The sequence below is a fragment of the Triturus cristatus genome, chromosome 2_1 (genome assembly GCF_964204655.1).
Source record: "Triturus cristatus chromosome 2_1, aTriCri1.1, whole genome shotgun sequence".
NCBI lineage: Eukaryota > Metazoa > Chordata > Amphibia > Caudata > Salamandridae > Triturus > Triturus cristatus.
This window is the reverse complement of record NC_140581.1, coordinates 85062508-85088014: the sequence shown is the minus strand read 5'-3', so window position 1 is coordinate 85088014 and position 25507 is coordinate 85062508. Positions and strand designations below refer to the sequence as shown.

General features: G+C 50.6%; 1 protein-coding gene across 2 annotated transcripts in view; it reads left to right on the top strand.

Moving 5' to 3' along the window:
* LOC146863797 (uncharacterized) overlaps window positions 1-25507 on the top strand; it is a 317162-nt gene that overhangs the window by 219772 nt on the left and 71883 nt on the right. For both annotated transcript variants that reach the window (XM_085628095.1, XM_085628101.1), the window contains one exon: window positions 22188-22285. In XM_085628095.1, the coding sequence (XP_085484221.1) occupies window positions 22188-22285 (98 nt within the window). The remainder of the gene's footprint in view (window positions 1-22187; window positions 22286-25507) is intronic.

Below are 25507 nucleotides of genomic sequence, written 5' to 3'. Positions count from 1 at the left end.
CAGTACCAACACATTTCAGGCTAACTCAACACATTGACATAACAACGCTGTAAACTCATATTCAGGTGATGAAGTTGTTGATGAGCTGTGTGCGGACGTCACCCTCATCATCATCATCACTGGCATCGTGGCCCAGGCCAGGATCCTCCACAGGTGTCAGATGTAGGTCATTGTCATCCTGGATAAGAGGCAACTTCTTCCGCACTGCCATGTTGTGTAGCACGTCAGCATACTACAATGAAAAGTTTGCACACCTTTGCAGGGTCATATGGGAGGGTCCCTCCGGTCTTGTCCAGGCAGCGGAAGTGGCTTTTCAGGAGACCAAATGGGCCTCATTGTAGCGCATCTCTGCTGGTGTCACAGGGTTCCTGAGGGGTGTCAGCAACCACGGAATGTTGGGGTATCCGGAGTCACCTACATACAAACAATTGCACGTTAGCTGAGTTTTGAAAGAGGGTGGAATACAACATTGCCAAACATATACAATGGTAAACAGTCAGTACACACCGACAAGCCAGGCACGCTGGTTTGGCATCTGTGACATCATCGTTGCAATGCAACTACTCCTCATGATGTAGGCATCGTGCGCAGAACCGGGGAAACGTGCACACACATGTGTGATACACATGTCTGCTAGACATACCACCAGATCTTTGATGGAGTGGTAATGTGTCCTGTTCCGGTATGTCTGCTCATGTGCCCGTGGTGGTACCAGGGCCACATGTGTACCATCAATAGATCCGATGACGTTCGACATCCTCCCCAGTGTATAAAAAGCAGCCTTTATGTCAGTGAGTTGACCTGGGCTAGGAAACTTGATGAACAGGTCAAGGAAATGCAACATCCCCTCCAAGACATCGCGAAGCACACGACTGAACATAGTTTGCGACATACCACCAGCACTAGCCACAGTGTACTAGAAGGTACCGGTAGCAAAGAAGTGCAGGGCTGCCATCGCCTTCACCTATGGGGTCGGTGCTGTAGGGTATGACCGGCCAGGTAGCAGATGTGGCACCAACTGCTCTGCCAACTCCTCAATCAGTGGCCTGGTGAAGCGGTACCGTCGGATGCAGTCGCGTTCCAGCGTGGTTACAAGGTCTGGGAACGGTCTATGGACAGCTGGTGCCCTGCAGTACAGAGATGAACAAAGGAAGATTGCCCATTGATCCACCCATGTGGCTATGACCAAGCAAAATATCACATGATTCATCATGACAATACACAATGAACTGAGGTGTGTGCTGTTGGGTATGGACACATATGTCACCTACATGCCCATCATCTCACATCTCAAGTCAACATGTCTACATAAGTTCCATGTAGTGCAATGGCAAATCATTAGGCTGTGTCACAGTACCTATGTACTGCTGTCACGTTCCAAACACACACCACAGTGACAAGTGAGGACTGATGTCTCCCAGGCATCACAGCTCTTTGACAGGCAGATACCCAGGGTCCCTGTATTGCCACATGGACACTGGCATGACATGGCGTATCATGTACACACCACAAAACAACCATTAGTCCCACAGGTAGTGGCCCCTGTTGTCTCTGCAGGCCATACATGGACGTCTCCGAGACACACACACAACATCAATGTTGATGCACAAACCACATGGATGTGGAGACTGTCTCCCATTGGGCACATGGAATCAGACACATCTGAGACACAACATGCACACAGACTGTGGGTGTACATCAGAATTGTGGCTATGGGTCTCACTGTGAAGTACACACCATCCCACCCAGGACTCAGGGTGTATGTGACTTGTCATACACATATCCAACCTGCAACTGTGTCCATGACTCATGCCCATAAATGTACAGTTGCACATCACAGTGGTAATGTACACAACACGCAAAGGATTCTGTCCCCATGAACCCATGCACAGCCTGGGAGTGGCTGCACCAAAGTGCCACACAACAAACCAAATGTTGCCCCCTACACACACAGGTAATGCAGCCTTACATGCCAGGGGATACAGTATGGCACATGCTGTGGTGTGGTAGGTGTGCACCTGAGTTCCTGGCACGTAATTGTGTGTGGAATCCGGTAACAAGTCACACCAATGTCAACCGACGCGGGTGACTTCTACAGAGACGCATCGCACAGTTGTGGACCGAGCCGTGCGCACACCTTGGCCAGTGACTGCAATGTTAACCGACGCAGGTGACTTTTATGCATACGCATCGCACAGTTGTGGACTGAGCCGTGCGCACGCCTTGGCCAGTGAATGCAATGTTAACCGACGCTGTGACTTTTATGCATACACATCGCACACTTGTGGACCGAGCCGTGCTCACACCTTGGCCAGTGACTGCAATGTTAACTGACGTGGGTGACTTCTACAGAGACGCATCGCACAGTTGTGGACCGAGCCGTGCGCACACCTTGGCCAGTGACTGCAATGTTAACTGATGCGGGTGACTTTTATGCATACGCATCGCACAGTTGTTAACCGAGCCGTGCGCACGCCTTGTCCAGTGACTGCAATGTTAACCGACGTGGGTGACTTTTATGCATACGCATCGCACAGTTGTGGACCGAGCCATGCGCACGCCTTGGCCAGTGACTGCAATGGTAACCGACGCGGGTGACTTTTATGCATACGCATCGTGCAGGCATGGACCGAGCCGTGCGCATGCATCGCCCATTGAATTGTATGGAGACGGGTGCGTGTGGATTTTCAAACTATGCCTTGTACAGTTAGTTGACTGAGTCGTGCGCACTCCTTGGCTATGGACTGTCATGGAGACTGACGCGGATTCAAAACTTGTACGAGTCGTGTGCTGGAAATTCAGATGGCTACCTACAACAATGTTGCAATTCCTAGGGTGTCATGAAGGTGATATTTTGAAAGATGCGGAAGACATGTACAAGTCGTACAATTCCATGGATTGGCCAGATTCACAGGATGCAACCGTGTTGGACCTATCAATTAGGACACATGGCACAGATTCTGCCTCTGAAGCACAGATATAAGGCTGGCTGGCCCCCAGAGAGCTCACTTGCCTGCACTACACGCTACAGGACCATATCTCTGCTACCACTGCTGCTGTCTCTGCATCCTCTGGCTACTGCTATGGCACGTACTCTGGAGAGAGCCCCAGCCTTCATAGAGGAGGAGAACCAGGCCCTGCTGGACGGGCTCCTTCCACAGTACTGCAAGCTGTATGGGAAACCAGGGGAGCAGGTGAGTGTGCAGTCCCCTGCCTTCTTAATTGTGCTTGTTGTCTGACTAGCAGTACTAGCAGTGTGTACACCAGTGGCAAGCGTACTCACTGAGTACTTTCAATCCCCAAAGTGTGTAGGTACATGTGATGAACAGGTGTTCTGCAGCAAAACTGCATTTGTGCAAGCTTTAACTTCCCAGGCAATGTTACCATGTCAGACATGCAGGACAATTGTCCATTTCCATGGGTGCACTATCTGTGTACCTCATTTACCTTTGTGATGACTACATTTATATCCAACTGTGTGCAGCACAAATATGTGGCATGTGTGGTAATGGCCTTTTCACTTTGTCAGCCTCACAGGTTGATGCTCACCAGAAGCACGAGATCTGTCTGACTATCGTCTGGGCAGTTAGATCAGTGGGGGTCTACAAGCGCTGGATCCGCAACTGCCAGAAGAGGTGGCAGGACCTTCGGTTCTGGACCCGGAGGATCGCAAGGGTCCAGCTGAAGCTGTCGCCTCCTTGCAGGAGGGGCGGACACCGGACCCTGACCCCCACATGCTCAGGATTCTGGCAGTGGTCTTCCCAGACCTGGATGGGTAGCTGAGGGCCAGACAGCAGCAATGAGGGGGTAAGTCCATGCCTAATCTGTGAACTATGTCTGACATGCTATTTGCAGTCTTCTGGCCTGGATACACTTCCAAATTACATCGGTCTTGTAGTCCAGGACTCATGTCCCTCAATTGTGTAATGCACCCTCCTCATCTGATCCACAGGTGTGGCCCCCTACAGTCTGTGACTTGTTTCACTTGGGCACTGTGTCCCTGCAGTCAGCTATGCTTAAGGTTCTGGACAGCATCTGTTACCGGGACTCTGTTGTGTGCTTCGTGGGTGAGTCAATTGTTTACACAATGCCTGAGATCTGACATGTGATCTGTGTGTGCCTTTGATATGTGTTCCAATTGCTGGTCTGACTCGCCCCAGTGCCTGGGGTATTTAAAACACACCCATGCAGCAGGTGACTCTAATTTTGGGGCCTCAGGAGTGTATCAAGTGTGTCACACTTGCTTAGCCACCTGCCTACTGTCCAGGGCTATACACTGTTTCACGTAGACCTGGGCAGTCATGCCTACTTCAGGGCATTAAAACACTCTGTACTCCCACTCCCGTGTATCAACTTACAGATTGTGCTTAGTGAAATGTGCCCTCGGGTGTCTGCCTCTGTGTCATTGTGGTGTGGCTTCCTTTTTCGGACAACTGGGGTGTTCATGAGTTTGAGGGTCAGCAGGACATCTGAGATGTGACTATCGGAGACGAGACCTGTGTGACAGTGCACAATTGTGTATGCAACTGTGAAGTTCAGGCAGCTGTGTTTCAATCACAGCAGACTGTGAGGTGCTCATGTTCAGGGAGTTGTGTTTGCAGTCACTCATATGTCTGATTTGTATGATGTGGGGTCATCAGAGTCCGGAATATGTTGTTTGCAGGGGATGGACAAGTGCACTTGTCAGCTGCAGAGTTTGCTTTACCCGTGACCTATGATTGTGACACAGTGCCGACTGTTGTTGTCTGGATGCCCTGCCCGTATGACAGGAGACAGTGATGACTGACTTTCCAGGCATGCCTGTGCCATGGCATTGAACTTGCTATGAGGGATCCTGCAGTGGAGTCAAATGTTCTCCATACACACCATTGTGGCATTGACTATCAGGACATGAGAACATCATTGTGTGTGGTGCTGGTATGCATTACAAGCATGTGAAATGAGACTCTGGCCATCCCTTCTTCCTGACACCTGTACTGAGTCAGTGGCAAGAGTTGTGATATGTGTATAGTGACAAACTTCTACATGTTCACTTGCAAGTCCAACAACTGTGTAGGTGGTGCATGTCTGCACATTGGGGTATTAGCATCCAACATGCAACAGACATATGGGTGCAAGTCCAGGAGGGATATGAGTGCCATGGTTGATGGTCAGACTGACAATTGGCTTATTCAAAACAGTGTGAGCACTTTGAGCAGTGTTCAGCTGATGATGCCAGGGCTTGCCCTGTGATGTGCTGGACTCACTGTGGTGTGTGCGGTCAGTGCAGGTGACTAATGTTGGTCTGGTTTTCCTAATTCTATCCAGATATATCCACGGCCACAGGAGGGGACAGGGTCACGGACCAGGAGGAGCCACAGAGCCAGACTGGGACAGCAAACGAGGAGTTGGAGGGGCCCAGTGGCACAGAGGGTGAGTGGAGCCACACCGAGGAGTCCACAGCACCATCCACCTCAGCTGAGGACCACATTAGCTCGGAGGATGACTCCCTTGTGGAGGCGGGTGTCAGCAGCCACCAAACCCCAGCTAGTGAGGCTGTCCTCGCCACCACCAACACCACCACCATCACCACCCTCCCATCGGCTCCCATCCCAGAGATCCGTGGAGGCTCCCGTGTTTGGGAGCATGTCTCCTTTGTGCCAGGCACTGCACCCCCTGCCCCTGTGTCCCCTGCTGATCTGAGTGTGGAGTATGTGGACTTGCTTCAACAGATCCATGTAGGGCAGACATCAATGCTGAGTGTCCTCCATGCACACACCAGTCTGTTGACACAACTGGTGTCGTTCATGGAGGGCATGTCAACGGGCATGTCTGCCCTACAGAGGACCAATCAGTCCATGGCCTCCTCCCTGGTGGCAGCAGTGTCCCTCCTCCAACAGTCCTTCACTCCTCCTACCTCTGCCCCATCCATGATTCCTAGCACCCTACCTGTCCCAAGCACACACACACCAGCACATTCCCTCAAACCCACAGACACGAGCAGCACACAAACACCCAAACCAATGTCTAAACGTGCACGCAAGCAACCTCAGGGGACTGATACCACACTGATAGGGGATGGTTTGCAAACACACACACAGGCATCCACAACCACTCCGCAGTCCTCTGATACCTCTCCCTCCAAGACCCCTTCCCTTGTCTCACCTGCAACCCCATCTCCCAAGAAGCTCTTCCTCTGTGACCTTGGCCTCTTCCCCACCGATCCAGCAGATCCAGTGTACAAGGGGAAGAGGAAGTCTCCACACACAGAGGGTAGTGCCCCTCACACCCGGACACCCGCCCCCAGGCGCAGGCAGACTGAGGCCCCCACCTGCAAGTTCCCCTGGACCAGGAAGAGCAAAACCCCACCCCTGCCCCGCAGCTCCATGACACAGTCTCCGTCCTCCATCCCCTAGGCCACCACTTCACAGGTTGCCCCGCCACACCCTGCCCCTGGTTCCCCCACCCAAAGATACACCATCCCCAAAATGCTCAGGCCTTCCCCCCTAACACTTGCTCTTCCACCCCCACCCCACCCCCCGGTCAGCCTGTTTGTGCCACTGGTGTGGGGACCGTGACCCCCCTCAGTCCTGCCGACCTCACCTGAACCCCATTCCACTCCCATGGAGTTAGGCACTGCAGTGGAGTCCACGACCACTGCGTCTGACTTGGGCACTGCAGTGGGGACCCAGTCCACCCCATCTGACCTGCCCACTGTAGTTGTGCCGGCACCCACCCCATCTGACGTGTGCCCCACAGTTGTGACTGCACCCACTATGTAAGACACCTCCACTGCAGTTGCCAGTGACTCTCCTGCACCCCTTCACTGCCTCCTTCTGCTGAGCCCTGATCCTGTACCTGCGGTGCCTGGCCTGCCCCCATGTATACCCCTCCGAGTGGATGTCCCCTGTCCTTAGCAGTGCAGGCAAGCAACATGTGACAGTTGTCACTCACACCCTATTTGGACTTTCGCTATGGACTGGCCATTGGCCTTTATTTTTTATGGACTTTGCATTTGATTTTCCAATTTGCTGAATATAGCATTTGTTGTTATCCTTGTGAATTTGATTTAGCTGTACCTTATGTTGATGATGTTAACTATGACCTTGCTGTTATAATGCTGGATTTTCAATGTTGAATTATGAGGTGTTGATGTGATGTACTCCATGTGGTCCATGAGATATGTATCCTATTCTGGTCGCTATCCATGTCATCCTTTGTAGCAAACTGGGTGTGTCATGATTAACAATTTTTGCACAGGGATGTAAACATTTCATTTGCATGGTCATATCTGTGGCTTGCACCCATGCACATATGATGTGCTTTCCATTGTCCAATTTGTCTATTTCCCTGACTGTCGGGCTATCTCCACTGGACATGCAGGTGTGGGCATCATTGGTGTAGGAGCAACTGTGTCATCTGTGCAACTTGCTAGACATAAGTATTGAGTATGTGCAGATGACTTAAGGGACACTCCTGTACCCAGGCTGATGTGACCAGAGCCTTCATTGGGTAGTAACTGATGGCTGCCTGACCAAGTGTTCTGCTGACATGACTGAGACCTGTTAGAACTATGTCTGGCACAGCTGAGCTTCCACAGGAGTTGAGTCCCCTCAAGTAAGTGTGTTGTTCCGTGACATTGCCTGGGCCCATGGTGTGTGTTCTGTGAGCATGTGTGTGTGTGTCCCCATGCCTGTTTCTACACAGGCTGTGTTCCCTTAATAAGTTCCTGTTTGTGATGCTTCCTGAGTTGTCCTGTGTTCATCCCACATCTTTGTCCTGGGCTACCAGAAATGTGGGTGCATGACAAACTACTGTTCATTGGGACTTGTCAGTTCTGAGTGCTGATAATGTGGTCAGACGCAGATGGGACACAGTCAGGGGTCCCCATGGTACTTGTTTGTTCGCAATATCATGTAGTTGTCCCTAGGTGGTACCTTTCAGTGATTGAGTCATGTGTATGTGTGTGTGACTGCTCCCACTCGTCAGGTTCAAAGGTGCAATGTTGCCAGGTGTCAGCATGTGTGCCTTGTGGTTCTACTTGGCTTCTGCATTGTCCTGGGACTGCGGCAGGGATTCCGAAGGTTACGGGAGCTTTGACATCATGGCCCTGTACCGCATACTGTGCAGTATGTCTGTCATTCACCAGGGTTGTAGACTGTCCTTGTGTGATGAGTCTGTGCACCTTAGATCCTCCCAACATTACTGTGTTTGTCATGGGTGCATGTGCAATGCCACCAGTCCATGTGGGCTTCACTGATGCACATTGGTGCAGTGCAGGGTGTGTGGTGTTGAGGGTGGACAGATGTGAATGTTTGCATGGCTCGGCCCCTACCTCCCTTTTGTCCCTGGATGACGGGCCATGCTGAGTGATTTGTGTTTGTGTAGGTGTGATGTATGTTTGTGGCACAGGACACATGTCTGAGTTGTGAGAAGGTGGCCTGATATATGCTGTCCACTAGTTCTAGTCCTTGTATCAGTCAAAACAACCGCTTATGGTGATAGGATAAAGACAACCTTTATTGAAAGCTATCCTATTGCTAGCTATGGAGAGCAGCCTTCAGGCTAAGTCTTGAAGGAATGTAAAGCAGCTTGTTTTACGAGTCTATAATCTCTTGAACGATCAAATGAAAAGACAACCACACCAGGTATATATTTAAGATATATGTATTTAAGATAAAACACACCCCTCTAGTCTCTTTATAAGACTGGAGTTCGAAGTACTTAAGTTACAAGATAGCAATCATCAGTATTAGCACAAATACACGTTTGGGACCGAGGGGCGTACCAAACCATATACCAAAAAAGTGGTATAAGAACCACGACTGGGATAGACACTAGGCCTATAGCCTCTAGAATCGCTGGGACCCCAAGGAACTACCCAAGGTAGTGACACAGGGGACCCACGGGGACTGTATGCAGTGTGTAAACACAACCGCGGGTTCCCGTTATCTTCTACGGGCAATGTCGCGGTTGGAAATGTGAAGATTAGGGACACATCTAATCGAGTCAGGACCAGACCCTTTTGGACTTAGGTAGTTCTAGGGCTAGCACCCACGAGAGCACCGGATTACTCGAGTTACCTCACCTAGAGAAGCCGGGTGCATAGGTGTCTTTTGGTGTCGGGTTGCGTCGTTCAATGGGAGCCTGCAAAGAACTGCTGCTGCCGTGAAGAGGAGAAATGTCCGTAGAGATCCAAGCCTGGATCTAGGATGTGAGGAACCTGAAAGCAGAGGGGACAGAGTCTGGGTCACTTGCCAGTGACCTAGGGCAGGATGGACCAATGCCCACAGATGTCGGGTGCTTCAGGTGAGTTGATGGGTGTCTTGACTCTTCAGCCATGAGGTCCAGTAGGCATCGATGAAGTCCACAAGCCAGATTCGAGCTGTCCCACAAAGTCTGTCGAGTGCTGCAGTGTCGGCGACCAGATTGGACCCAACAAGCCTTGGCAACGGTAAGTCACTGGAAATCAGAGAAAGGACTGCGGTGCAGACCAGCAAGGTCTGATGGACTCACCCAGCAAGGGTAAGTAAGGGCATGTCTGGAGCAACCAGGAAAGCCCAAGCAGAAAAGGAGTTGCCTTTGTGGGGTCCTGCTAGCCAACGGGCTAGTGATCGCAAAGGAGCCTTAAGTGGAACCCTATTGCCCAGGCCTCCCCTGCCAGAGTTTCGGTCAGCAGCAGGAGGCCAGACCCGTGTCTGTGGCAGAGGCATCCATTTTGTGATGCCAGGGCTCAGGAAAGTCCTACCGGGTTTAGCCAGTGAGAAAATGTCTCTCCCTCTAGAAGCGTGGAATGCTACCCCCGCCACCAGACTTGGTGGGGGGTAGTATTCCAAAGCATTTGACACCAAACACGACATGTTTTGATGCAGCCATTCCAAAGTTAGCATTTACCGCGAGGTTATAATGCACTTAAGAGCATATGGTATGGCTGTATCACAGAACAGCCATAAGGAAGTATTTCTGAAAGCTGTAGAGGGGATCAGCTCATGCTTGGGCACTCTCTCACATAAAACCAAGCGCTCTGCTTTCAGGATTGTCAAGGCCTGCCATAGGAGAGGCTTATAGGTTTATATGTGTCTGTATAGGGTAGTGATATAGGTAGCCTATTCCACAGTAAGGGGTGCAAGCACACCCTTACCCAGGCTTCAGTAACAGACCTGTGGTGTCATTTTGGAGTGCTTCCCAGGGGTGTCATAATATATGCTGCAGCCCCTGGCAGGCCTCTGAGTTACCTATGCCCTACGTACACAGTATACCATATACTAGGGGCTTATAAGGTACTCCAGAATCCAATTAGATATGTACCTAATGTACATGGAAACCATTTGAGAGAGGAAGCAGCTTGGCTGTGGTCCTGATTAGCAGGGCCACAGCCAGACTAAGGTCGAAAAACAGTGAAACACCAGCAAAAAGTGGGGGTACCCATGTGAAGCATATCCTACTCTCCTACTTGAGTTTCACAGTTTTAACGACATCTACCTTTGTCATCACAGTGGACGTATCATGCAGGCCTGTGTCACCCCAATGTGTGGTCCCTGGGGGTAGTGCTGTTGTGGGTCTGTCTCTAACTGTTTTAGTTGCTGTTCATTCCAGCTTGTGTCACATGTGTCTGTTGGGATCCCTCTCATCTTACAATGCTTGATTGCCCACTAAGGGGTGCCCAATTAATGGGTTACTTTTTTATGGCACTGTGTCCACATCTGTGTCATTGTGGTTCAGCCCCCCTCATGTGTTGTGTAGTTGTCTGGGGATACTGAGACACACACAAACACATGTTGTGTCAGATGTGCAATGTGAGGTTGCCTGTTTGTGTTTGTGCATCTGCACCAGTGGATTGGTATTGCTGTTGTGGGCCATTGACTGGATGTTGTTTGGGTGATTTTTCCTGCTGTCCCTGTGAGTCATATCTCATCATTCTGCACATTCATCCTGGTTGTTAGGTCCCATTGCTGCCATGGAATGGGAGTTTGTGACCTGACACCCACAGTCTACACAGGATGTATTGATTTGTGTGTCTATTTTCGAGATGTGTGTATGCATTTTGATGGTCACTTCTGCTTTTGTGTCATTGTACACTGTTAGAGTCGGGGATCTCTGGTTGGCGCAAGGTTGCCCTTGTGTCAAGCAGGAACCCTCTCCTCCACGTCAGGGCGCAGGATAACCCCTCGCGAATGACCCTTGCTCACCCTCTAGGTGCGTGGCGTGAGCAGCCAAGGCGATTCCTCAGGCGTTGTTGGTTAAGCACTTACAATCGTACACACAGTAAATACATTAATCCCCCCCAGAAACGGACACCAGACTTGGATATATATAAAAATACGATTCTTTATGTAAAAATAAGGTATATATATCTCAACAGACTTATCACAAGACCAATAACGTTCTCGCTAGGCCACCAGGTTATAAAGCAGGCAAATGTTCGTTGTTCGTAGTTTCAAATGGATACTTTGTAGTCTCTTGCAAATGTTACTTGTGGTTCCAGTACTCACAGAGATCGGCTCCTGCGAACGGGGAAATAAGGCGTTGCGGGCCCCGAGCCCGATACTGGAACTTCTTTCGTGATGTGGAGAGTCGGCACAGGTCGGTGCGACTCTCAGCTTGGGAAGTGTTCTTGGGTCCTCAATCAGCAGGTGTGGGCAAGTAGGCAGGCGCGGCCAGCGACCCTTTAGCACGGCGGTGCAGGAGGGTCTCCACAGCGGGGGCGGCGCAGCCTGAGATGTCCGGGGACAGCGAAGCGGGGTCGCAGGGCACGGTCAGTGCAGCTGGATGACCCGGCGTAGATCACAGTCGTCGGACGGCTTCCGGCGGGAGGGGTGATAGCGCGGTCAGCGCGCTCCAGTAGCAGGCGGTGACAGGGATGCAGGCGGCCTGGCCCGGGGACAGAGAGCGGCTCGGGACGGAGCGGGGCTCTCACGGGTTTGAGGCAGGCGAGCTTCTGAGTGTCACGGCCCTAGGAGGGGCGATGAGGGGCGCAGTCTCTTTCCAGCGGGATGCACACACGGCTCGAATTGGAGGACGAGCAAAAGCACAGAGAACCCACTGTTCCTGGGGTTCAGTTCAGGGGGCAAGCTCAGATCAAGCCCTTGGAGAATGTTCAAGCACAAAGTAGCAAAGTCTTTTCAGTAAGTCTCTTCCTCTCCTTTCTCAGCAAGGCAAGCAGCAGGCCAGCTCCTCCAGCGTCTTCTTCTCCTTCTAGTCGGGCAGAGGTTCTTTGTGGTAAAACAGGATTCTGATTTCTTAGGAGCCAGGCTCCTACTTTTATACCTTGATTCTTTTGTTCTTTAGCGCCAGGGGGCCTAGGCCTGGCTCAGTCCAGTTCTGGAGCACTGTGTTATGGTGACTCTGCTCTTTCCTTTCAGCAGCAGGGCAGAGACGTCAGCCGCCCCACAGGGGGTGGCACCGGCTTTGTGGTGGCAGAGCACAGGTCTATTCAAGAGTCAAGGTGTACTCCTCCCACCCATCCAGGTGTAATCTCTCTACCCACCACCTGGCAGCCAACCTGTCTCTGGGGATCCCCCCACCCTGCTCCTACTGTTGCTAAGCAGAACACACACACACACAGCAGAGGCGGACTGAGATGGTCAGGTCAGTAAATACTAACTTTCTAAAAGTAGTATTTACAAACCCAGGATATTAAAATAAACTTGACTACAAGAAGTATTTTATTATTCTGAGTTCAGGCATACCAAACTTGACACTCTACCATGCTCTCTGAGTCCACTGGGGTCACAGCGTTGGCGTGATCCCAGCAGCCCATTCTGGCCTATGGAGAGCAGGTAGCCTTCAATAGTGAAGAACGGAAAGGGCTGTAATTCACTACTAAGACATGCCACACACACCAGGGCATGTCTTACCTTATGCCTACAATGCACCCTGCCCTTGGGCCTACCAGAGGGGTGGCTAATATGTAGGTAAGGGAAGGTTTAGGGACTGGCAAGTGGGGGCACTTGCGCAGTCAGCGCGACGGTCCCGGACCGCGCACAGGGTCTGCGGTGGCAGACCCTAGACACATTTTACACGGCCGCTTCTGTGGGTGGCGCAACCAGCGCTGCAAGCCCACCAGCGGCATTGGCATTCACGAGCCCTGGCACCCCTGGTGCACTTTACTGGGGACTGACAGTGAATCCAATAAACCAATCATGGACATCAATTACAGGTACACTTTACCTAAGGAGCACTTGCACTGCGGCACGGATTAGCCGTGGCGCAGTGCCCTGAGCGGAAAACACCAGCAAAACAATCGAGGCACACCATCAAAAAAGTGGAAGGGAAACTCACGCCAAGGTGCCAGGTCTAACACGTGTCCCCTCCAGCTGAAATGTGGGGAGAACTACCCTTGCCCAGGGGGTTCCTCGTCACTAAGGCGGAAATACCTGGACAGACCGTCAGCGTTGGCGTGATCTGTACCAGGACGGTGTTCCACCGTAAAGTCCATAACCTGTAGGGAGATGGACCACCTCAACAGCTTCGGGTTTTCACCCCTCATTTGCATCAACCATCTGAGGGGCCTGTGGTCCGTCTGAACCCGGAAGTGAGACCCAAACAAGTAGGGTCTTAGCTTCTTCAGCGCCCAGACCACAGCAAATGCTTCTCGCTCAATTGCACTCCACCTACTTTCCCGTGGAAGTAACCTCCTACTGATGAAGGCTACGGGTTGGTCCCAGCCCTCCTCAGTCATCTGTGAAAGAACAGCCCCTACACCATGCTCTGAAGCGTCTGTCTGCACTAGGAATTCCTTGGAGAAGTCAGGGGCCAAGAGCACGGGCGCCGTGCACATGGCAGTCTTCAGGGTGTCGAAAGCTTTCTGACAGGTGTCAGTCCAAATCACGTTCCTGGGCTGCTTCTTGGAAGTCAGCTCTGTCAAGGGGGCAACAATCGTTCCATAGCCCTTGACAAACCTCCTGTAGTACCCAGTGAGCCCCAGGAAGGCCCTCACTGCGGTCTGCGTCTTGGGGGGTTCCCAAGCCAGGATGGTCTCAATTTTGGGTTGCAAGGGTGCCACCTTGCCACTCCCCACTTGGTGTCCCAAGTACACCACGGAACCCTGCCCGATCTGGCACTTGCTTGCCTTGATCGTGAGGCCTGCTCGGCGCAGAGCCATCAACACTTCCCAGAGGTGGCGCAGGTGTTCGGGCCAGGTGGCACTGAACACTGCGATGTCATCCAGGTAGGCGGCACTGAACGCATCCAGCCCAACCAGTACCTGGTTGACCAACCTCTGGAAGGTGGCAGGGGCATTCTTCATTCCAAATGGCATGACTCGGAACTGGAAGTGCCCATCTGGTGTAGAGAATGCGGACCTCTCTTTGGCCCCATCGGTCAAGGCGATCTGCCAGTACCCAGACGTTAAATCAAACGTGCTGAGGAACCGGGCAGCCCCCAGCCGATCAATGAGCTCATCAGCTCTGGGGATGGGGTGCGCGTCAGTCTTCGTTACTGAATTGAGTCCTCTGTAGTCCACACAGAACCGGAGTTCAGGTGTGGCTCCCGGCGCAGCAGCTTTGGGGACCAAGACCACGGGGCTGGACCAAGGACTGCTGGAGGACTCAACCACCCCTAGCGCAAGCATTTTGGAGACCTCCTCCTGGCTGGCTTCCAGATTTGCCTCAGCAAGTTGCCTGAAACGCCGAGTCTGGTTTCGGAAGGCCAGCATGTAACTATATACATTCTGGGGAGGTTTCCTGGGAGATTGCTCCCAGCCTTCCTTTACCAAACTCAGAGGTCCTCTTACCGGGTGACCATACAGAAGCTCAAAGGGGCTGAACCCTAGAGACTTCTGCGGCACCTCTCGGTAAGCGAAGAGCAGGCATGGCAAGAGGACGTCCCACTTACGCCTCATTGGACCGTCCAGGCCCATGATCATGCCTTTGAGGGTTCGGTTGAATCTCTCAACCAACCCATTTCCTTGGGGGTGGTAAGGAGTGGTGAACTTGTAAGTTACCCCACACTCCTTCCACAGGGATTTCATATATGTGGATATGAAATTGGTCCCCCTGTCGCTCACCACCTCTAGAGGGAATCCCACTCGGGAGAAAATTCCCATCAGTGCCCGTCCCACCACGGGGGCCGTCACTGTCCTCAGAGGGATGGCTTCAGGGTACCGGGTGGCATGGTCCACCAAGACCAGGATGAACCTGTTGCCCAGGGCTGTCTTGGGGTCCAGAGGCCCCACATTATCAATACCCACTCGTTGGAATGGCGTACCGACCACAGGGAAAGGTTGCAGAGGAGCCTTGTGCTTCCCTCCGCTCTTACCACTTGCCTGGCAAGTCTGACAGGTTCGGCAGTAGGAATCTGAATTCTTGTGCATTTGGGGCCAGTAAAAGTGGGTGACAAGCCTGTCATAGGTCTTGTCCATCCCCAAATGTCCTGCTAACGGCACATCGTGAGCCAGCCCCAGTAGGAAGGTTCTGAACTTCTGGGGTACCACCAGCACACGGGCTGACCCAGGTTCAGCAGCCTTAGGCTCGGAATACAGGAGGTCACTCTCCCAGTACACGTAGTGTGTTTTGGCCTGAACACCGTTGGCCTGGTCTGCAGCCTGCTGCCGCATACCCACGAGAGAAGGGCATTCTTTCTGCTCCCTGCAGAATTCCTCCCTGGAGGGACCTCCTTCTTGCTGCCAATGGGTCAGCTCAGGCAAGTCTCCCAGTTCGGCGATCTGTTCCCCGGTAGGCTCCAGAGCATCCCCCTCCGGGTCTGCTTCCTCCTGGGCCGTGGGAACTTCGGGGGCCGGCTTCCCGCGCCTCCTGCGCCTTCTCCCTAAGGCCGGTTCCTGGACCTCTCCCTCAGGCTCCAGGACCCTCTCAACACCCCTACTGGCTGCCATGGACCGGGTGGTCACGCACGCCCAGTCGGGTAGACCCACCATCCTCAGATGCGTGGTCTTCTCCACCTTTTCCCAAGGGGAGCTCTCCAGGTCGTTCCCTAGCAGACAGTCTACAGGCATGTCAGTTCTCACAGCGACTTGTAGAGTACCAGAGACCTCCCCCCACTCAAAGGGAACTTGAGCCATTGGACAACGACTCTCTATGTTGTCAGCATTGACAACCCTACAGTAGGCATGGGGTACAATCTGCTCTTGAGACACCAGGTGTTGCCTCACCGAGGTCACGCTGGCTCCTGTATCTCTAAGAGCCTCAACCTTCTTTCCATTGATGGTCACCACCTGCCCATATTTCTTAGTGTTAGAGGGCAGGTAGGTTACAGGGACCATCTCACTGTCTCCTAGCGAGACTAGGGTCATCTGCCCGGGACCCCCACCCTCCTGGACTGCTACTTCCTCCCCAAAGTTAACACTAGCTACTTGCCGGGGGGGAGCACCAGTGGGTGCGGTCTTACCAAACAGGCGACACTTAGGATCAGAGGCAATGTGACCCGGGTCACCACACTTATAACAATTGAAGGGCCCTTTTGGAACAGGTCTACCTGTCGGGGCCCCGTTCTGCTGCGGGGGTGGGGGAGGCTGAGAACCCTTCTGCTGGTTCCCTTGGGAATTACTTTGGGGGCCTTTTTGGAACCCCTTCTGTTTACCCTTGTCCCCCCCACTCTTCTGCTGGGGACCCTGCCCACCTTTGGCGGAGTCTCCCACTTGACCCTTGTGGACCCTGGTGCTGAGCCAGCGGTCCGCCTCCTCAGCAAGCTTCCTCGGGTTGGACAGCTTGCTATCAATCAGGTGCTGGCGTAGCTCAGGAAAACATTGACTGGACAAGTGCTCCCATGCAATTAAATCAAGCAGCCCTTGATAATCATTCACTTTGCTACCCTTCACCCAACCATCCAGCGCTCTGCAGAAAAAGGTCACATATTCCACATACGTACTCTCAGGGATCTTCTTGGTCTCCCTGAACCTCTGTCTATATAGCTCAGGAGTTAACCCATACCTGGTCATTAAAGCTTCCTTCATATGGGGGTATGAGGTCTGGACTTCTAAGGGCAAATCTAACAGTGTGTCCCGCCCTTCCGCAAGGAACCTTCCCCACAACCCCGCTCCCCAGTCTTTCTCAGGGACCCGGTGTGAGGACATGGCCACCTCGTAGGCTCTAAACCACTGCCCTATGTCATCCTTTCTAAAATACTCCTTTACTACATCTTTGGGGATGTACACCTTGGACTCTACCTGCGCTGGTGGAGTGCTGCCACCAGAAGGAGCAGTGTCCAAACTTTTCGCCTTCAGCTCCAACTCCTTCAATCTGATATCATGATCCATTTGGCGTTGTTGTGCCTCCAGGGCCAACTTCTGCTTTTCCATTTCCATTTGTCCTGCCAACTTTGCCATCTCCATTGCATGCGCCCTGTCTGCTGCCCTGTCTGCCAGCTCCTCTGGCGACCGGACTCTGCTGGGCTCCTCAAGGTTGTCGGGTGGAACGATGTCCCCCGCATTCCGTGGGTCTCGTGACTCCTTCCAGGCTCTCAACGCCTTGGTGTACTGGGTCTTCCTCTTGAATCCAGCATGGGGGACTCTGAATTTTACACTGTAGCCTTTCAATTGCTCCATCGTGTAGCCTCCCAGTCTCTCCCAATCCACCTCATCTATTCCAGAAATCACAGAGAGTGCTCTTCCAGCGGAGAGTGAGCTAGGCATGGTTGCAGTAATGGCAGATGTCTCAACAAAGTTCCAAAAATGAAAACCTGTGGCTGCGTTATTTGGTCTGCTCTCACTATCTGGTGATTAATAATTCACTGTATGCAAATTACAAGTGCAAATCCGAAATCCCACCCGCTGCCAACAATGTTAGAGTCGGGGATCTCTGGTTGGCGCAAGGTTGCCCTTGTGTCAAGCAGGAACCCTCTCCTCCACGTCAGGGCGCAGGATAACCCCTCGCGAATGACCCTTGCTCACCCTCTAGGTGCGTGGCGTGAGCAGCCAAGGCGATTCCTCAGGCGTTGTTGGTTAAGCACTTACAATCGTACACACAGTAAATACATTAATCCCCCCCAGAAACGGACACCAGACTTGGATATATATAAAAATACGATTCTTTATGTAAAAATAAGGTATATATATCTCAACAGACTTATCACAAGACCAATAACGTTCTCGCTAGGCCACCAGGTTATAAAGCAGGCAAATGTTCGTTGTTCGTAGTTTCAAATGGATACTTTGTAGTCTCTTGCAAATGTTACTTGTGGTTCCAGTACTCACAGAGATCGGCTCCTGCGAACGGGGAAATAAGGTGTTGCGGGCCCCGAGCCCGATACTGGAACTTCTTTCGTGATGTGGAGAGTCGGCACAGGTCGGTGCGACTCTCAGCTTGGGAAGTGTTCTTGGGTCCTCAATCAGCAGGTGTGGGCAAGTAGGCAGGCGCGGCCAGCGACCCTTTAGCACGGCGGTGCAGGAGGGTCTCCACAGCGGGGGCGGCGCGGCCTGAGATGTCCGGGGACAGCGAAGCGGGGTCGCAGGGCACGGTCAGTGCAGCTGGATGACCCGGCGTAGATCACAGTCGTCGGACGGCTTCCGGCGGGAGGGGTGATAGCGCGGTCAGCGCGCTCCAGTAGCAGGCGGTGACAGGGATGCAGGCGGCCTGGCCCGGGGACAGAGAGCGGCTCGGGACGGAGCGGGGCTCTCACGGGTTTGAGGCAGGCGAGCTTCTGAGTGTCACGGCCCTAGGAGGGGCGATGAGGGGCGCAGTCTCTTTCCAGCGGGATGCACACACGGCTCGAATTGGAGGACGAGCAAAAGCACAGAGAACCCACTGTTCCTGGGGTTCAGTTCAGGGGGCAAGCTCAGATCAAGCCCTTGGAGAATGTTCAAGCACAAAGTAGCAAAGTCTTTTCAGTAAGTCTCTTCCTCTCCTTTCTCAGCAAGGCAAGCAGCAGGCCAGCTCCTCCAGCGTCTTCTTCTCCTTCTAGTCGGGCAGAGGTTCTTTGTGGTAAAACAGGATTCTGATTTCTTAGGAGCCAGGCTCCTACTTTTATACCTTGATTCTTTTGTTCTTTAGCGCCAGGGGGCCTAGGCCTGGCTCAGTCCAGTTCTGGAGCACTGTGTTATGGTGACTCTGCTCTTTCCTTTCAGCAGCAGGGCAGAGACGTCAGCCGCCCCACAGGGGGTGGCGCCGGCTTTGTGGTGGCAGAGCACAGGTCTATTCAAGAGTCAAGGTGTACTCCTCCCACCCATCCAGGTGTAATCTCTCTACCCACCACCTGGCAGCCAACCTGTCTCTGGGGATCCCCCCACCCTGCTCCTACTGTTGCTAAGCAGAACACACACACACACAGCAGAGGCGGACTGAGATGGTCAGGTCAGTAAATACTAACTTTCTAAAAGTAGTATTTACAAACCCAGGATATTAAAATAAACTTGACTACAAGAAGTATTTTATTATTCTGAGTTCAGGCATACCAAACTTGACACTCTACCATGCTCTCTGAGTCCACTGGGGTCACAGCGTTGGCGTGATCCCAGCAGCCCATTCTGGCCTATGGAGAGCAGGTAGCCTTCAATAGTGAAGAACGGAAAGGGCTGTAATTCACTACTAAGACATGCCACACACACCAGGGCATGTCTTACCTTATGCCTACAATGCACCCTGCCCTTGGGCCTACCAGAGGGGTGGCTAATATGTAGGTAAGGGAAGGTTTAGGGACTGGCAAGTGGGGGCACTTGCGCAGTCAGCGCGACGGTCCCGGACCGCGCACAGGGTCTGCGGTGGCAGACCCTAGACACATTTTACACGGCCGCTTCTGTGGGTGGCGCAACCAGCGCTGCAAGCCCACCAGCGGCATTGGCATTCACGAGCCCTGGCACCCCTGGTGCACTTTACTGGGGACTGACAGTGAATCCAATAAACCAATCATGGACATCAATTACAGGTACACTTTACCTAAGGAGCACTTGCACTGCGGCACGGATTAGCCGTGGCGCAGTGCCCTGAGCGGACAACACCAGCAAAACAATCGAGGCACACCATCAAAAAAGTGGAAGGGAAACTCACGCCAAGGTGCCAGGTCTAACATACACTGTATGCAATGTCAGCCCCCATGGGTGGTGCTTGTCTGCACATGGCCAAGAGTATGTTTGATTTTCACAGCACTGTTAGCCTCACCACATCTCTGTGGGTATGGGACACAACCACTACTTTGCCACAAAAGTGTTTCATGTGTTGGGACCAGGAATCACACATGCTGTTTGGCATTAGCAGCTTTTACCATGATGACACTTACCTTTTGGTCACTGTGATGATGGGGGGTTTAGACCCCATTACCACAATGCTCAACATTTGCTGCAGTTTGGAACCCCACACTTAACTTTTGTTCTACACAGTGATGGGGGGTTTAGACCCCATTACCACAATGCTCAAAATTTGCTGCAGTTTGGAACCCCACACTTAACGTTTGTTTGACACAGTGATGGGGGGTTTAGACCCCATTACCACGATGCTCAACATTTGCTGCAGTTTGGAACCCCACACTGAACTTTTGTTCTACACAGTGAGGAGGGGTTAGTGTACATTGACACAGTGCTATTGTGATGCTTGCCTTGTGTAGGCCACACACACGCCAGTTTTTGGTCACACATGTGATGGGAGTTACATTGTATGTTCGAAGTCATATTCACTGTTGTGGGCATTTGTCACAGACTACACACTCTTGTCATGATGTTAGGGGGATGTATTTTGCTGACATACCTAATGTTGGTGTATGATGGATGTGTGACGCATTACCCATCCTATGATTGGGGGTGTTGATATTGATAGTCACACAGCACCCTTTGAGTGGGGGTGGCAGTAGTGATAGGCAACATACCCCCTATGAGTGGGGGTGGCAGTAGTGATAGGCACCATACCCCATGAGTGGGGGTGGCAGTAGTGATAGGCAACATACCCCCTATGAGTGGGGATGGCAGTAGTGATAGGCACCATACCCCATATGAGTGGGGGTGGCAGTAGTGATAGGCAACATACCCCCTATGAGTGGGGGTGGCAGTAGTGATAGGCAACATACCCCTATGAGTGGGGGTGGCAGTAGTGATAGGCAACATACCCCCTATGAGTGAGGGTGGCAGTAGTGATAGGCAACATACCCCCTATGAGTGGGGGTGGCAGTAGTGATGAGCAACATACCCCCTATGAGTGGGGCTGGTAGTGGTGATAGCCATGCATCCCGTATGGTGGCCTGTTGCTAGTGGACAGGATATGGACCCCCTGGGTGTGTGTGACATTTGGTGGGTATGTGTTGTTTGTTGTGTGGTGGGTGTCTACCTTACTGTCTGCGCCGTCCGTGTCTGTTCCTGATCCGGTCATAGATGTACAGTACTGGTATGACCTGCGCGATGGGATTCATGATGTGTTCGTCTCGTACACGCTGCTTGTTGTTCTGTCTCGTACCCGTTGCTAGCTGGTCCGTCTCGTAGCCGTGGATTGTGTTCTGGTGCGAAGCGTACCTGATATGCTGCTTTACCGGATGCTGTGATGTGCTGTACGTGGCGACCCGTTCGGCGCGTAGGAAGTACGCATCGTACTTGACCGCCAAGTAAATGCAGTGAAAATTGTTCCGTGCGACTCGATTGGGCGTTTATGGATCCGGCTCGTACGGAAATTGTGGATGGAGTTGGAGCGTACGTGTCGGTCGGGAATTTGGCACATTTCCGTATTGTACTTCTTCGCCCGGACGGTCCGGCTCCTGGGACGATTCGGTCGTAAGGTAAAGCTACGGACAGCTCTCGGTGAGCTGTCCAACCGAGATCGTAATCGACCCCTAAGTAAGAAAGCAGAAGCTTTACTCATGTAACAAACAGGATTGTCTTTCTAAAAATGAGAAAGGGAAGGGTACACCACCATATTTCACTGGGTTTTCACTAAACTATGAAATATAGTATTGAGGGGGCAAAAACCTCCTTCTATGAGAAAAAATCTATTACACATGGACAAACATACAGGTGTTTTGCAGATTGCCACCGAAGATTTTCCATTGAATGCTTTACTATCAGTGCAAACCACTCAACTAACAAAGGTGGCATTTCAGTTGACCTTGTTTTTGGATTTGTTCGCCAGCACACTTGTGAAAAGATATGTAAAACATAGACAAAATCCAATGATGTTTAAATCTATGATGTGTAGTTGTGCACATTTATTATGACTATAGTTTTAGTACATATTAGTTTACTGCACTTCACGTCAACGTGATATTACAATTAAATTGCTGAAATTTACTAGAATTACCTATTCATTGTACTTCCAATAGGATTTTGATCTATTTGTTTACAGTACCGGATGCTCCTGAAATTGAATGGTTTAATGCAACAACCAAAACGATCAAGTGGAAGGATCTGTCAGAATGTAGCGGGACAATCCAAGAATATCAGGTATTGCTAATGTATTAAATAAAGGCATAATTGGAAGATTAGTAAACCTATAAATGTTCTGTGTCATGTCAACTGAATTCATTAGGTCGTTTTTTTCCCACCGTGAATAGAATTATTAGTAAAATCTTGAATAAAATAGCATAGCATTGTACGCAATCCTATCACTTGGAATCGATTGTGCCGCGACTGTGTAGTTATAGTTAGGCCAGAGCTTTCGTAGGAAAAGCATTTTTTGTTTTCCTAATAAATTTGGCACTGTTTGAGAAATCTGCATGAAATGTTACAAATAGCACAGTCATCCTCTTTGGCTCCATCCTGGAAAGTTTTCCACTAACCTGTCAAGTAGCGGCCAAAACAAATAGGGTGCCCAAAAGAGGGATTTCCAATGTTAATTCCCATAAGAAACTTTATTTTAGCCATTAGGTTTAAATCTGTTCAGCTGTTATTGAGTAATTAATGTTTAAAGAGGGGCTCTGGTTGGGCACGAAAATGTTAAAACCCTCAGAAAAAGTTAGGTATAGTGGGACGGTTTGCCCCTTGGGAGTCCTGCATTATTCCTGTGGTACAAAAAATAAAAGAAAAAAACAAAGGTGATTCTCCAAGACAGCCTTTTTCTCCTGTTGGTCATTCTGGTACTACAATACCATTGCTGGTGACTGATCTGATTGGCTGCCCCCAACATTGAAGAATAGGTTGCAACCGCTATTACTCTTTTCATGAGTCCTGGAAATTTTAAAAAAATGCACGCCACATAGGGATTCATGTTGGGCACTCCCTGACCTACAGGGCCATGGGGAAGGGAGTCCAAAGGAACCCTCCCTCAAGTTAAATAAAAAGTATATATATCATTTTGAGTCAGCAGTAACATGGTACTAGCACCCAGTGCCGTAGTACACAGCAAGGACACCCCTGTGGTACCGAGGTACCAAAAAAACATAAAAACAAATTACAGGGGTCTGTTCATAGACCCTAACATCATAACTAGAACACCATGCACTGCCTATGATCTCACATATCACTTATGGCCTTTACTGAATCACTCTCTTAAAAAATTCACATGACCCACAATTTTAGGATCTAGTGCCCTTGGGGGAATCTAGAGGAGGCTCACAAATTAGTATGCAGGGTATTTAACCGTTCAGAGAGTAGTAGATGATCTTCCCAACCAATATTTCCTGTTTGGAACTTGTTGCTCATTTTGTGAGCCTTGAGGTCTTCACCTTTTTTTCATGTCGCAATTACATTGGCAATGTTTTGGGGGGAATTAGGATCCTGGTATTTCAGATTCCCGTTCCTACGGATCTTTGAAGCTAGAGTTGTTTTGTATTTAGATCCATCTTTCATTCCCAAAGTTAAATCAAATTTTTACTTCAAACAACAAATTATTTTACTGTATTCTACCCTCAGCCACTGACAAATGTGGAATGTAGTCTCCATTGTCTTGATGTCAATGGAACCCTTTTGACATATCTAGAAAGGACAGCAGAGGTGAAGGCTCCAGATACTAATAGTTTATTTGAGAATTCTGAGTCTCTCAGAAGAGGTTACAAACCTTCAATACAGACCTTGAGTAGATGGATGAGGTCGACAGTTGGACTAGTCTATAGGGAATGAGGTGAAGCATCTCCTTTCTGGGGTACAGGGCGATCAACAGGAGGAAAGGCAACAAGTCATGTATAGGGCGCATCCTTAGCGGATATCTGCAGGGCGGCCGATAAATAATATAGAGTGTTATAGTAGACAGAGATTCTAAGTGTTCTTGGTTCAAAAGGCTTATCCTCTGTGCTGTAAATAGAGAAGGACATATTATTCAATTAAACCTTTTGGTTATGATTTCCTTTGTCCTGGTCATTTTATGGCTTTCGATATCTCGCAAAGTAATTCATCATGGCACAGGAACCAGGAGGAGGACAGTTACATAATCAGGGAGAAAAGGAACTCAGGAGAAAGAACTAGGGGAAGGAATAACAGGGGAGAGAGCTAGGAATACAGACACGGTGTGCGCATGAGACCCGTGCAATCATGATTCAATTACTTTCTGGTAATTGCATATCTCCAAGGGCTTCTTTTGCCTGGATTAATTCCTTAGTGAGTGGCGGTGAGTCTCATACACGCATGCCCAAAATAGCCGAACTACTTAAATACCAACCATCCTCCCCAAATCATGTTTCATTGGCTCAAGATCCTACTCATCGCAGTTGACACGGTCAGAACAACGTCAGAGAGTGTGTGTAATTATTCTAGGCAAAAGGAGCACTCAGAGTGAAGCAACTACTGTAAGTACCCGCTGCCGTAGATGATAAGGATATTGTAAGACACCCTCGGCCTCGTTCCGCTATATGGTCACGGAACTCCTCAGTGAGTTGCAATAACCTTATAATGTATGGCAGGTGCTACTTTATCCCATAAAATACCCCCACCAGTTTAACTATGGCTTAATGTATGCCCCCTACAATTCGCTTCTAAGGACACTAAAGAGAGTTATTCTAGACAATGGCTACAATAAAAAACGCATAGGGAAACTAGTGTAGATGTCTGTGATAGTCCACACAGGGATGGGTAATTGCTGATTTGCGTAATACATTTTAAATACTTGTGACTGAACCTTTTCAATTTACTGCATGGATTGAAATATATTAAATCTCCACACAACCAGTGCTTAATTTGAACTGGTGGTTTCTGGTGCTCAGCACCCTCACTTAATTGTCAACACCGCACTTAGCCAGTCTGCTACATGATGGCGCTGCTCATCTCATTTAGAGATGAGCGGAACAACAGTTGTTTATGAACACAATATACATAAAAAATGACTACTACCTGCCTCCACAGCCATTCCTTTATCTTTGGGACCTCGAATAATCTGAACTGTAGCACTTGCTGGCGAGAGAGATGGCTAGAAGTTGTTTTGGCAGCGATGACAGGGGTGATGGGTGGTGCAAGCTGCAGTGGCCTCCTGGTCAGGGTTATTTTACAAATTAAGCACTGAACACAACACCTCCCCTTGGTTTATTGTATATGCAGAGCACACCATGCCTGCATTTAACTAGTTTTAAAAATGCTCTTACTGTCCCCTTACAGCAGACTGTTAACAAACTAAAATCACCGGGCAAAGGCACAACTGTGCTTGTCCTTGAGAAAGATGGCTGGTGTTGTAGGAGGCCCTTTTGGGGGAGGGGGTCCACTTCCCTAGCGCTCACCTACCACAATCACTCATATGCAATC